We start from the raw sequence: 14,705 nt of genomic DNA on the forward strand, positions 1-14,705 counted from the left end.
AACATTTTTGCGGTCGCAAAAGGCCTGATTTTGCAAATCGGTCTGTTTCCGACTGCAAACAGTTGTACATCTGGCCCTTAGTGTCACACATTCTACCAATGACCTCAGTTGAACCCAGAGTCAGAAAGATGTAAGCGTGGGCATCAAAACAGAAGTCCCTGGAAATGATCCAACATGAGAACATTGTGATGAAACAAATGAGACGTGAACATAATGACGAATGATCATCTCAGCAGCCAGGATGAGCTGTCTACCCTCCAAAGACAAACTATCACTGAACATTACTACTGCGTCAATTATTTTGCACTTAGCAAGTAGAGAGGTCTGTAACACTGAATTTACAGCAGTTTAAAATACGTGAGTCAAGTTGATAACCTTTTATTATTTTGGATGTATTTAATAGAAATTATATAGAGAATGCCAACATTTAAAAGTCACAAAATAAACTGTGTTTAGCAAATACCCATATTTCTCAAGAACAGGCAGTTAATTGCGTGTTTTTTTTGTTATTTACACTTTTGCATGAATAAAAGCATAATACACTAAAAACAATTCATTAGATACACAACACTAAAAAGTATTAACATGAATTGTCTCACAATTATTTAGGCACTATTTGTTGTGACACCTATCCTCTGTTGTTCTGTAATGGGAGTGTTTCTCACACTCGGAAATGCTACCTGAAAAAGATATGAAGCATTAGCCAAAATTCGTATTCACAGTCAATTCCATCAGACTAGTACATAAATTAGGTGTCATCACCTGTATATTAATTACATAGATGTGCATAATGTACACATTTGCATAAATCAAACATTTAGGGCCTGATTACGATGTCGTTTGGAAGGCCCCCGAATCGGATTTGGATTTACCGGATTCGATTTGCAGCCCTTGTTTCCGACCGAATCGTATACAGGTCCGAAAGACCAAGTACGATGCGAAGATCATGTACGCATCGACCGAATAGTTTACGGAACCCGATCCTGTCCGTACGACTTGCTCGTAGCCGAATCATGGCGCGCAATGGAGCCGTATTCCGAACGAGTGAGTACGATGCACGATTAGGACAGCCGTATCGACTCGGTCTCAGCGAAACGAACCGGCTGGTGTAATCATACTTCGGGGGGGACGTAGCCAGCCCCCCTTTCTCCCGGGGCCCTCTGAATCTGTCACGGGTGGGTGCCCAGGAGTCCCCCCGATGCAAGCATGCACAGTGTGGCAGGCACCATGGGGTATGCTTTTCGCCACCCACCCCTTTTTGCTACGGGAGCCTGTGTACCCATCGGTACGCTGACTCCCATAGAATTCAATGGGAGTCCGTGTGAACCCAGTCCGTAAGCATACGGATGCATCGTACTCGCTCATTTGGACTCCCGGAGCATGTTTTGCTCGGAAAGCCCTCCAGATCCGAGTCGTACAGAGGGCTTTCCTAGCGAGATTGTAATCGGGCACTTATTAGGTTAGGAAAACTCCTCCTTAAGAAATGAGTTTCTACTTGCATTTACTTCCACTAAAATACATGATGCTCCGATACATGCCCCATTCCTATAAGTTCTGAAAACCTTGCAGAGACCGTAGAATTTGACTGCACCACCTACATCTGGCTCTCTGGATGTAAGTTCGGGACTGAATACATGTAGTACATTCATGTCAGGACTTATGGAAGATAGCCAGTTACTACTTTGGAAGATCCTATCTAGGGCTTAATGTAGCATCACATTTGCAAATCAGCGATGTATTAATCGTTCACCGACTAGATTGCGAACAGGGATATAAATTGCAGTGCAACCTTTGTATTTCCTGTTCGCATGTGAAATTGTTACATAGCTGCCAAGTTTTCCAAGTTCATGTGTGATGTGCTGCACCAGTCCTGTTGTTTTTTTATTTTTTATTTTAGGTCATGTAGCCCTGTTGTATAAGGGAATTAACAAGACTACATGTCACAGATTTCAAGGAAAAAACTTGGACTGGAGTAGCCCACCAGGCATGGACCTGAGAAACCTGCAGGATGGTTACTCATTCACAGGGGGCAACAAAACAAGCTAACTAAGGAATATTAATGAGTTAGGTCAAATTTCACACTTTCCTGTGAATGGCTGCAAACACAAAGCTAGTAGCATGCAAGGGACAGCACATCACTGTATCTGCATTTGCTTTCATAACGGTGAACTTTTTTATTTTTTATTTATTAAAGTAGCCCCTTATATATTACAAAGTGAGTCAGGTACTGTTTAAAAAATAAAGTTTTTGGTTTGGGAAGATACCAAGGTAGCATGCAATGGGTTCTCAGGACCACTGTCAGCTCCCTCGGAGGCTGTCTGACACAATACCTATGGGAACAGATTGCCCTTTTGCAAATCGGTTACCACGCCAAATTGAGGGCACTCGTAACTAGGGTTTTGTACATTGAGAAAATGTGTTTTGTGGCTGTTAGAAAGTAGGACCTGTTTGCAGTGCCACCTCTCTTTTTTGCCCCATTTGAGACACCAGGATGCTGGTTTTCTGACTCAGAGTGCCCTATGCACTGCTGGGCAGGGCCAGTGCTATGTTGAAAATACCCACTGTTATGGTGAAACACACACATCCATTAAGGTACACTATATATTAGGGTACACTTACCATTGTCATGACCTGCCCTATAAGTCTCTAGTAGAGATTAGAGCAGAGGGATTAAAACTACCTACAAGTCCCTAGTATATAATAGGGCTTGGCACTTTAGAGGCCAGCAGCCCCTTCTGCACTTGCATGTATGCACTGCTGAGCGCCTGAGGTCATTTTAAACGCAGCCCTGTGTTGCAGCACTGTTTTTAAAAGTAAATTGAGCCCAAGCTCGACCTTGGTGGTAGGGGCACTTAAAAAGTGATCATCTTCAATACGTTGGCATGCTAGTTACCCCAAGGGTCTCACCTAGGTGTCCCAGTGGTGGGGTGTCATGTACTTATAAGGAGGGCCCTTATACAATATGTTTTATAAGCCCTGGAGATAGAGAAATTGCACATTTTCCTTTCCCCATTGTAGTAAGGTGCCTCCCAAAATCAACTTTGGTGCTTGGAGAACTGTGGATTGAAGATCTACACTATCTTTGCATATTCATGACCCGTGAAGTCCGTGTGAAGTCCGTGAAGTGACCTGGGGGTGGGGGTGCATGCAACTATAAGCAGGCCCCTTATAAAAGATGCTTTATATGCCCTGATGATGGAGAAATTGCACATTGCTCTTTCTCCATTGTAGATGGCTGGTCCCATAGGATGACATGTCAATAGTTTATGTATGCATAGCTATTGCTAGGAATTGATTAAAGATATCATTCAAGGACTTATCCAACAATATGTCACTATTTAATGTATCCTAAAGCATACAGAAAATAAGTTATAAGACTTTCTTGTCTGTAAGCCAAAATCTAGCCTTCCTGTGGTCTTCCCTGATTGGTCAGAGTTAACAGGATTTGCCAGGCTGCTTTGATGAAGTGATAAGTGGCTAACCCAGAGAGGGGCTATCTGTTGGAGAGAGCTCTTCTACACAGGAATGCCAGAAAAGGGGGAGGGTCATAAAGCATGAAGCTTCAAAGAAGAAATAGGACAGGCAGGGTATGACAGGTCCATCTACCCACCATCCCCTCTGACTCAGCCAGATAGCAGACTTAAGGCAGGAATTTGCAGATGGAATGAGGAGGAGAGCTATGGAAATGAGCCATACTGGAGGTTGGTTTAACTAGTTCTTGCTCCTCTGGTGAGATTTCAGCCATACTAAATTTTGGAGGAATAGTGCTTTCTGGGAGAAGATGCACCCCATTGGGCAGGGGTGCCCTCCTGCATGACTCCAGAGAACACTGAATAAATATGTGAGAGGTGCAGAGCCTCTGAGAACTGTTGGCTGAAACTTAGATAAGATGAAAGCTTGCCAAGCTGGAAACTTGATTTGCACAATCAGGTCCTGCATTCTGACTGACTGCGCCTGCTGTGATATCTGGAACTACAGCCTTTTGGATGTTACTTGCTTCAAAAGGAATAAAGAGTAGACTCCCTGCAAGCTACAGGTTAACAGAGCTTACCTGGACCATCACCAGCAAGAATCCCCTGCCTGGAGTGCGTCCAGTGGATTTGTAAGGGCTTTGGCCAAGTACATTGTGGAAATAGTGGTCTCAACCTTTCAAGGACCATCTTGGAGATTCCAGACCCCTGGACTGAGTTTTGGACACTTTGGACTCTCAAGAGGAACTTCTGGAAGACGTTCCAGAAGTTCGGAGCAATTTAGGATAAAAGCTCCATAAGGGGACTGACTCAACCAAGAGAGCCAAGTAGGCCACCTTCAGTTGCGAGCCAGCCTGACCTGCTGGTTCGTATCGGTGAAAAGATCCGGAGGTCCGACTTCCAGGGTTTGACCAGGAGCTCCCTGGATAGCAAGTAGACTAACCCTCACCAAATGCAGACTGGTGAAGGGCATTGAGGGACCGCTGCAGAAAAAGCTCCAGAAAAGTTTCTAAGTCAGAAAATAAAATGTTGACCGAGGACTACCGCGAGGGGCATCTGGGCAGGGCTCTATCAAAGCCGCCTGAAACTTTGACTTTGTCCCGATCAAGCACGACCAGATGTCCTAGAGTGGCGCCAGAGGTTTCTAAGTGCTATAGTGTTAAATCCTTAAGAATTCATATCTCTGGCGCCCTACCTTGGTTTTTTGTCATTTTGGTGTCATTCTAAAGATAAAAATATGTCTTACTTTTATAAATTGGAAATGAATTTCTATTGTGTGTTGTGTCTTAATTACTTACTGAATTGATGTTTTTAAATACTTTACATACCTGTCTCCTAACCTAAGCCTGCCTGCTCGCAGTCAAGCTACCCAGGGTTGAGCACGGAAATAATTTACGGAGACGTATTCCGAGCCCTAGACTGTGTTAGTGGCCTTATTGCCAGTGATAAATGCATATTTAGCACTACTAATCACCCACTTTCCAACCGTAGCCATATAAATTCTGATTCACAGGCTTTGCAATTGCAAAAACGCTTCAGTACCTAAACCGCTTATTTGCACTTAGATATTACTGTGACACCACTAGGCACTGCTCATTTGTAAAACTTATCAATGTGTATTTTATACAGACTTTGCATATATAACTGACTCACAAATCACACCTCTGTGTGTACAAACAATAGGTAAGCTTCATTCATGAATTTTCTAAGCGCAACCCAAACACGCAGAAACAACATTTTTGGCTTGAGCCTTATGCTTTCATTCTCAAAGGATAACAAAGACTTTGCAGGAAAGATATGACAAGAGAACAAAGGTCCAACATTTTCCGCAAATTCAAACATGAAACTTCTGATTAAAAAATACAATCAGTCCTGATACAATTTGGATTACATTCTCATCACTGAAGTTCCTTGTACAACAGAGGGTTGGTTCTTCTGTTTAATAATTCTTAAACACTGGGATATTATCTAGGGAAAACACAAAATGAAATCAGGTGAGAATTTTTGCACAAATTTGATACTGAGGCTCATGTGCAAAAGAAAGATACATAGATAGATCACCATTTTATTCTGCCGAAGTAAAGTGCATGTATTTGCAGTAAATTGTAATCATACAAATGCAGAATTACAATACAGAGGTTAATCTGTTCCATTACCTGGTAGAACACACAATTATGGATAGCTACACATTAAGAATTATGCAAACTTCAATGAAGTAGTGACTGTTAATTAACATGTAACTTAAGCTTTATTGAACGGAAACGTTATGTGGGAATATGATTTAGTACATGCTTCTTTACATTTCCTTAAATTTACTTGTGTGGTGTTTGTTGAACAAACGATCCCACTAATATGTTAAAGCATATTTTTCTTTTCAAGCAGTAGGAAATTCCAGTGGCAGGGTACACATTGCATAGTGAGAGGCAAAGACTGTAGGTGCTTTCTCTACACCAGAAGGCTTCACAAAGACAAAACAAAAATCGCCTTAAAGAAGTGATCTTCAATCTTTTTAAAGCTGCGCCCCTTCCCACCACACCCCCAGGGTAAAATAAAAAATCATCAGGGCACACAAATAATTTTTCACACTTATTCTAATAAATTGCCAATGTTTAAATATGTTGCATATTTAAACATTGCAGTCAAGTTATGTTACCCCTTTTAAAAATGCAATCAAATACATGATTTCCAAACATACTCTTCTGGTCAGCCAGGCCTTACTAATGTGTAAAAGTATCCATAGTGTGATTATCAGCAATGGTGGGGGAGAGAAGTCTGAGGAATATTTGGAGTCCCCGCACCTTCGTACCTACTCCCAGCCAGTATATAAATGACAAAAGGCCCATTAAGTAGTGGCTTACTGAGTCTTATATTTTTTCCATTTAAAACAAAAAACTTATCAGTCATAATACCTCTTTTGGTCAGAACCTGGTACCCCCCCATCCAAGATCAATTGAGGTCCCCCCAGGGGACAGCCTCCCAGTTAAAGTATTTTTACACTCTCGACCAGCACCTCCTTCTGAGCTCAAGACTCACTCAGAGGAGGTGGGAACACCAAGAGGGTACAAGGATATCAGCAGTAAAAAACATACAATTAAATAATAACATGTAAGTTTCAAATGTAAAGTAAAGCTTTGAGTAATATTAAGTGAAAATATAGACAATATTGTTGTCTGCTTCATAGAAAGTTAACTGGTGCAATACCTAAAACATACCTGAGGAAATCAATGTCATTTTTACGGGAAAGAAGGTAAAGACACAATAATGTCTAAGGGTTAGTAGTTTTGAGGCTTTTCTAGCAGGACAGGGGCAAATGTCTGTCTAGTAAGTGTGCATAGCCAAACAGCTGTGGGTATTTCACTAGTACATGAAGTTACTTTAAGAATGCATGGCTTCTTGTTTTGTGGTGCACTCCTCTAGCACAACAATGGTAACAAGGCTTTATCCGACAAGGTCTCCATGGAGTTGAAGAAGCTGTGCTGGAAAGGATGAAGAGGGCAGGCAGTAGAAATGAAAAAAAATCTTTTCCCCGGTCACATGCTGGAGCTTTAACCCATTCCTCCAATGGGTGTGTTACAGTTCTTCAGCATTAAGGCTTTATGGCAAGCAATGTCTGACAATTCTTTGATTCAGAGTTGGGGGGGCGGGGGCACCTTCTGGGTTTATGCATTATATATATATATGTATACATATATATTGTTTTCTCAAACACAGAAGGTGGGTGACATCTTTTTATTTGTGTGAACTTACGCATTTACTTTTTTACCTATGTTCCTATTAGATAGAGATAATGTTCTAGACTAGCAGTCAGTTCAACATGCAGCGAAAGGCAGCACTGCTTGGTTAAAGTGTGCCTTCTTTTTTATGCAACTGCTTGGCAGATGACTGGAAGCAGCACTTTCACATAGAGTGTATCTGTCGCTTTGGAAGTCACGGAGACAAAAGGGCGTCATTTGGGTTCATCTGTTATTTCAGAATGATAACATTCTTCCTTTTTCTCAAGCTAAAATTGTTTTTAACTTTCCTGCTTAATTTTTTAATGAATATCTTCTGCTGCAACGAGCTCTGACTTTAGCCGCTCAGAATTTCATCCCATCCTTCAATCAATCTAACACTACTCCTATTGCTTCTCAAACATTTTTGAGTTTAGGACCCAAAGCTTTCAGCAATCTATACCTACCTACGCAAATTGATCCCTTTTATAGACAAAACTAAGGTAGAATTAGATTGGGAACGTGACCTGGGGGTCGATTGGTCCGTTCAGGTATGGAATAATATTTGGCTTAAGATTAGGAAAACATCCAGAGCAGCTAACACCACACAGAAACTCTTCTTCATATACAATAGGTTACTCCTTTTCCCTTCATTTTTGCACAAGATTAACACTGAACTTCTTGACACTTGTTGGTCATGCTCATCCACAAACGCGGATTTAAAACATTTATTTTTCTGCTGCCCATTTGTCCAGACCTTCTGGAAGAGCGTTTGGAAACAAATCACCCACATTTTTCATCATGCAGTCCCTCTTTCGTTTGTCAATATTTTTTTGGGTTCTCTTTCCGAAGATTGGTCAAATTGTCCCTCACACTTGCAGGTGTTGGATTTACTTCTGGGAGTAGCTTTTCAGCAGATTACCAAACACTGGAAAAATTTGTCCCACCTGTCCTTCCAGGCTTGGTGGTATGCCGTATGCTACAACCACAGACTGGATACAGTTTATGTATGTATTCCCAATCTCCTTAGCTCTCAAACGTTCACTTACATGGTCCCCAGTTACGAGTTTCATTGATTGTCATGCTACACTTTCCTCTGTACGCAAAATTTTGGAAGAAGAGGTGTCTAAGCCTCCTTGACATTCTGATATATATATATTTTTTTATACTTATATCGGTTTATATAGCTATATTTGCATTATTTTCTTACATTCTAGGTAATTGACCAGATTTGTATTATATTTTTACACATCTGCTTTATGTTGATAAGAGGACCTCTTACTTATGTATTTTCCATAGTCTTCAGAAATATAAATTGTATATATTTTTTATTGTATTCCCCCCCCTTTTTACCCTTTCCCTTTAATAAACTTTACGCTTTTCAAAACTTAAAAAAAAAAAAGTGTATCTGTCGCTAACATACTTCCGTTAGAATCTGTCTTCATCCTAGCTACATGGAAATGCTTTTCTTTTTAGCGGCAGAAAGTAATGAAAGATGAGAGCCAGTGGGCAATGCCCTGCTTAGATAATAAGGATGGAGTCTCATGGACCTTCTGAAACCTGAGATTGCTACCAGATGGACTCGCACATAAGAAAACATTAGGACTTCTTCAGCAAAGGGGTGAAGGTCTGCCACAATTTTGTGCAGCTATATAGAAAGGGGAAACAGTCCATTATTAATATTGCACGATAGTCAGAAATGTTTCCAATAGTTTATTAATGTCTTCATCAAACCAGGCGCACATGCTTTCACTTGTGTAGTCCTGCAGTTTGCTAAGGTGCCCAAGCAACTACATTCCAGATGGTTATAAATCATGTTGTAAGGTTCAGTGACTAAAGTTCACGATGTCGAACACTTGCCCATCATTCCTGAAGGTTAATTTTCAATGGTGGTTCAGGGGCATCAGACTAGGTTGGTGTGACGAAATTGGCGTGGACATGCTAGGGCTATCAATGTCAGTGAACATGCTTGGGTCTTGGCCTTCTGCAATACCCTCGGAACGAGGAGGAACAGCGAAAGGGCATATGTAAAGGTGTTTGACCAGGCCATTAAGAAAGCTCTGCCCTTGGAGCCCAGTTGCCACTACCTGCTTGTGTAGAATGGGCCTAGATATGTTTGTTCTGCAGAGTGGGGAACTGGTCTAGGGTGAGGTAACCCCACCTCTTGAAAACATGTTTCCATTGCTGGAGGTGAAGTACCCACCAATGGCAGTCTGACAGAGCCCATCTATGGGCTTTTGCCTGTTCACTTTGAATTCCTGGTAGGTATTCTGTAGATATACCAATCTGTTCTATATTGCCCAGTCCCATAATAAGTGTGCCTACTCCAACAGAGTATGGGATCTCATACTACCTTGCTTGGTGATAAAATACATGCACGTCATGTTGCAAGTTCTGATTAGAACAGCATGGTTTGTTAGTCGTTCTACAAATGCTTTAGACATAAATGAATGACCTGCAACTCCAAGATCCTACAATGAAAGGACGTTTCTTCGTGGATTGCTTCTGCATGCATGTCCACCACCCTTCAATCGAGATGTCTGTCACAGGTTGAAAAAGGAAGCCTATGTCAGTTCAGTGTATTGTTTATTGCGTGATTACTTAAAATCATTAAAAAACTTGCATTTAACGAATTTCACAATAAAAACCGTGGTATCACATAAAAAAGAATCATTGGTACATGGTAAAATACAAATATTAAATACAAGATGGAGTCAAATGTCTTTTTGTATTCAACTAACATAATAAAAAATCATTATCACAAACCGCAACTGTCTCTTATTTGGGGATCGCAACCAGCACTTGTGGATAAAAAGCTGGTAGTTTAAAACCAACCATGCAGTGCTTAGTGCTGTATAGCCTGTAATGTTCGGACAACCTATAATCGTATTTTTTTCTTCAACCAGTGTTCATATTTGCTTGATCTGCTTGTCGGAGTAATTTCCTAATTTGTGCAAAATATTTTACACCTTGACAAGACAGATTAATTGATGAGCCCTCCATCCATCTAATCACAGCTCGTCTGCATGTACGAATATTTAGCTCGTTAAAGATTAATTTTAAAAAGGATTTCCTTAGGTCCTTTTCAGCTGGGCATACACACAACAAATGGGTTAAGGTTTCGTCCGAAAAACCACATAGACGACAGTTCTCCTCTTGATAATAACATTAAGCCCTTCGAGTCATGGATTCCCAGCCGATAGTGAATAAAGCTCTTTTTTATCCCGGAGCTAAAATGGGCTGCTAGGTAGGCTTGGGGCTTTGTAGGAGTATAGGAATTTATTACTGTCCATGCATGATGTCCTTTGGACAAGATGTTTTTGTCTTCCAGGAGCGATTTCTTCTTGGCGGACAGATTACTGGCTTTGTTAAATATTGTCTTTTCTGCCATGCTCTCCCATACTGCTTGGGTGTCTAGTTCCACCAGTGATTTCCTCAAATAGGCTCCCCAGGATATAGGTACTTCTTGCACCATTTGGGCTTTTATCTCATTCCAGCATAGATTGTTCAGTGTACTGGGCTCTGAGGATCAAAATTTATGGCAGAGCTTCGCGAAGGAATTCATGCTCCGGAACTTCTGATTTTGAAGGCCCAATTCTAGCCGTACCTGTGCGGGAGATACGGACTTGGGAAGATTAAAAACAGCTTTATATATCTTGGTCTGGAGCTCATTCAGTAACCCTGCCTCCTTGCCACACCATGTTTCCAAACCATAAGACAGAGTAGGTAAAGTTTGTGCTGCAATCACATTTAAAAGGTGAGTATAAGCCAGACAACTCAATTTTTTGTTCAGCAGTCGAGAAGCAAAAATTAATGATTGGGCTTTAGCGTTTAAATCCTGTTTATGGTTCTTGTACAAAATACCGCGCCCCCGTTTTATGCATAGATATTTATAGGAGGCTTTCTCTTCCATTTGATCTCCCTTAACGTACTATTTAAACTTATTTTTCTTGGGTCCACTAGGCGTACCACCTTCGTTTTCTTTTTATTTAACTCTAGATTTTCCTGGTCCAGGTAAATTACTAAGTTGTTTATTGATCTTTGCAGACCAATCGGACTTTGACTTCGCACTATGATGTCGTCCGCGTATTGTAAAAAAAAAAGTATAGGCTCATTGGCCAACATTGGCGGATGGCTCATTGCTGATTGCATATGCTCGGTTATGTCCGCTAAAAACAAGTTGAATAAATTTGGCGCCAGGACGCAGCCTTGTTTTAAGTCGTGCTGAGTGTTTATTCTTGAGGATACTCTACTTCCGTCGCCTAGTTTCACTCTGGTTCAAGTTTCCGTGTAGAGGGCGATCATTGCATCCAATAGTGTGGTCAGTAGCCCGCAGGTTTTTTAATTTATTCCAAAATCGAGTTCTAATCCCTCTATCAAATGCGCCTTTCAGGTCAATGAAGCATGCAAATAATTTCGTTTTCCTTTTTAGTGCTTTTTCGCTTAAAAGAGCCAAAGTTGCCAAATTTGTAGTTGTTCCCATTCCTGACCTAAAACCTGTTTGAAACTTTGGGATTATACTCGTCTCATTCATCCATTCTTGAAGGTGGATAAGAAGACATGATGCATATAATTTGTCTTCTACATCAATCAGGAATATCAATCTATAGTTTTCTTGCTTGCTAAGAATGCCATTTTTAAATATTGGATGGATTATATTCCCTCTCCAGGAATTTGGTACGATATTCTGATTATAGATGTAGTTGAAAAGGGGCGTGAAATAGTTTGCCCAAAAATCGGGTGCGTTCTTAAAAAGAGCGTTTGGAAGCCCGTTTGGTCCTGCTGCCCCCTCCGTTCTTAGTTTTGTTATTATTGGTAATTTGGTATTGATAAGATTTTCTAGCTTGTTACTGCTAATCTCTAGCGTTTGTTGAGGGTGGCCTTCATGAGGCTGGAGACTAAGATGTTCTTCTCCAGATTCTTTCGGGACCGTGGCTGCATTAACGTGCTTATTGTAATCCAAATTATTGTACATACTTTAAATATATTTGATCCACATGTCTTCTCCTATTCCAGTGTCTTGTTGGAGTCTTGAACCCATAGTCAGGTTATTAATTATTCCCCAGAATTCCCTGCTTGTTGGCAGTTTACTCGCCCATAGTAGTTTATTCCAGATGGATTCTTTATACACTGTTTTTGCCTCCCTTAAATTTTTCTTATATTTTTTCCGCATTTCCTTGAGGTTACCATCATCAGATTTTTTTCCGATTCTTGCTGCCGTTGCTAGGAGGCGCACCTCTCTAGCAATGCTCCTTTTAAGATCTCGCAATTGGATATTATACCATGGCTCCTTCCTGGTTTCTATCTTCTTTTGTCGTCCTGGAATAGCTGGGAATTTTTGAATAAGAAACTGCCCCATAAGTTCCCAATTTTCTGTGCTTCTTTTTTTGTTTGTCCCTTGTTGCTTCACATAATCATGGATTGTGTCCATTATTATATTTATATCTTGTCCTCGCCACTTCAGTTTCCTCAAATTATATATTCGTGATATCATGCCAGGGACTTTAATATTTGTGTCTGGGTTAGAGTGATGTTGATTTTCGTAATCTGTGGATAATTATCACTTTCTGGATGTGGGCAGATTGGAAAGGAATTTATCATAGGAAAGAGGTTATTACGGACGATGGTGAAAGTCTATGATTGATTGGCTTTTTCCACTCAGAACCGTGGGGGCCGCTGGTCTGTCTCCAGTTACGTTACCGTTCACGGTGATAAAGCCTAAAGCTTCCAGCTCTTGGATTGTTGATTTAATTCCCGGGGCATCCTTCCTCTTGCTTCTGAACTGTTTGCGGTTCGCCTATGTCGAGGTTTTTAAAAAAAACTCCGCCACAGCATTGATTGTTTGAGGTAACAAGTGACTCTCACAACATTATCTCTCAAGCTTGTCCCCTATTGCTACTGGAGTTAGAGTTCCTGTTGGATCTTTCTCATCCGCAGTCGGCAGAATAGATTGAGTCCAATGCAAGGTGAGCCAAGGCCCAGCAATTCATTTTAGGTCCTAACTGGTAATGTATGGCATCTGCAGATGTCTGTAGCCATGAAACTAAAGTTTTACATGTGCTACACTGATGGAAACTCCTTGCTGTACTGTTTGTTCAGGACTACTCTCAGACACTCGAGCTGTGTACATTTTTCCACACTGATCCGAGGACTAAGAAAAGCAACAGGGGTGGGGTGTGGTGTGGTGTGGGGGTGTGTGTGTGGTTTTCTCTGTCAAAGGAGCTTTTACAAGTCAATTATTCTGGTATGGAAATAACCAGCGGTTGTGTCGCCAGAGAAAGCCTGCCATGAAGGTCAGACACACGGTGAATATCTGGGGGGACAGATTTCAGGCAGGGAGTGCTTTGGAAGGAAAGTGCTGCTACAGAGAATCTCAAATATTGCCTGTGGTTTGAACGTACATGAAAGTAGGTATCCTGTAGATGCAGGGAGGAAAGTTAGGAGAATTAATAACAAAGGAATCTTTGCAGAAATATTTGAAGAAGAATACAATAAATGAGAACTAAGCCATACCAGTTGTAATATAACGAACAATTTGTCTGCATTGAAAACATGAGATACAGAATACACAAGTGAGTCTCAAGGGGTTCCTAAAAGAGCAAAGAACACACGTCTATCCCATATGTTAGTTGCAGACAATTCAACACAGAAATAAACTGAGACAGGTAAGTATTCTTCATTTTCAAAACATGGAACATTCCATGGAGTGTGTGACTCACCACTTTTAGTGCCAGATTACGAGTCTGGCGGCCTCAGACCGCCAGACTTGTGGTAGTGCGGTGGTGACGGATCCAGCCACTACCGCAACAGCGGTCCAACTTCCCGATTACGACTCGGGCAGTCGGACCGCACTTGGACCGCCAACCCTGCCAGAGATCCGCCATTCCCTGGCATAGGAGTGGCAGTCAGATGTCGCAAAATGCTTACCCACGGTCCCGCCAAGCATATTACGAGTTTCAACTCAGCCAGGTTTTAAACAGCATGGCTCAGACATATGTGGATGCACACAGGTGGGGGGCATAACATGTGCCCCCGTGTGCATGCGCATAGGTTTCTGCACGGCATGGACTTACGAGCCTAAGGCACCGCTGCCTTTTAAAGGGCACCACAGTGGGGACTGCCACGCTGCCAGATCACTGAAAAGTAGTAATCTGGCAGACAGCTGCGACCTTCAGTGGAGTGGTGGCACGGAGATTTGCACTGCTGCACCACCACTCTGCTGTAAGGTCATAATTTGGCCCTTAGTGTGTGCCATGCCACGTGTGCTCTCACGGTAGCAGTGCAAACACCATCATCTTGAAGTAAGTTCTTTCCAGGCATACTTTTAATTTTTAGTTTCTTTCTGTTTGGTACCTTATTAGGGGTCCTTCAAATACATTATTGACTACATTAAGTCCTGAAGAAGGTCTAGCATACTTGACACAATAGGAGACCGAAATGTTGATCATACTCCACTAACCACACATACAACAACGATAATTGGAACATATGCTACACCGCAATGACTCAATCTTTAGGAATATTC

General features: G+C 41.5%; 1 protein-coding gene across 1 annotated transcript in view; it reads right to left on the bottom strand.

The window, feature by feature from the left end:
- Positions 1–362: 362 nt before the first annotated feature.
- The window catches only part of LOC146834773 (methylcrotonoyl-CoA carboxylase beta chain, mitochondrial-like), a 341,939-nt gene continuing 327,596 nt past the window's right edge, over positions 363–14,705 (bottom strand). The window contains exon 12 of the mRNA XM_085602299.1: positions 363–5,438. Within this exon, the coding sequence (XP_085458425.1) occupies positions 5,358–5,438 (81 nt within the window). The 3' untranslated portion in view covers positions 363–5,357. The remainder of the gene's footprint in view (positions 5,439–14,705) is intronic.

This window comes from Triturus cristatus, chromosome 4_2 (genome assembly GCF_964204655.1).
Source record: "Triturus cristatus chromosome 4_2, aTriCri1.1, whole genome shotgun sequence".
Lineage (NCBI taxonomy): Eukaryota > Metazoa > Chordata > Amphibia > Caudata > Salamandridae > Triturus > Triturus cristatus.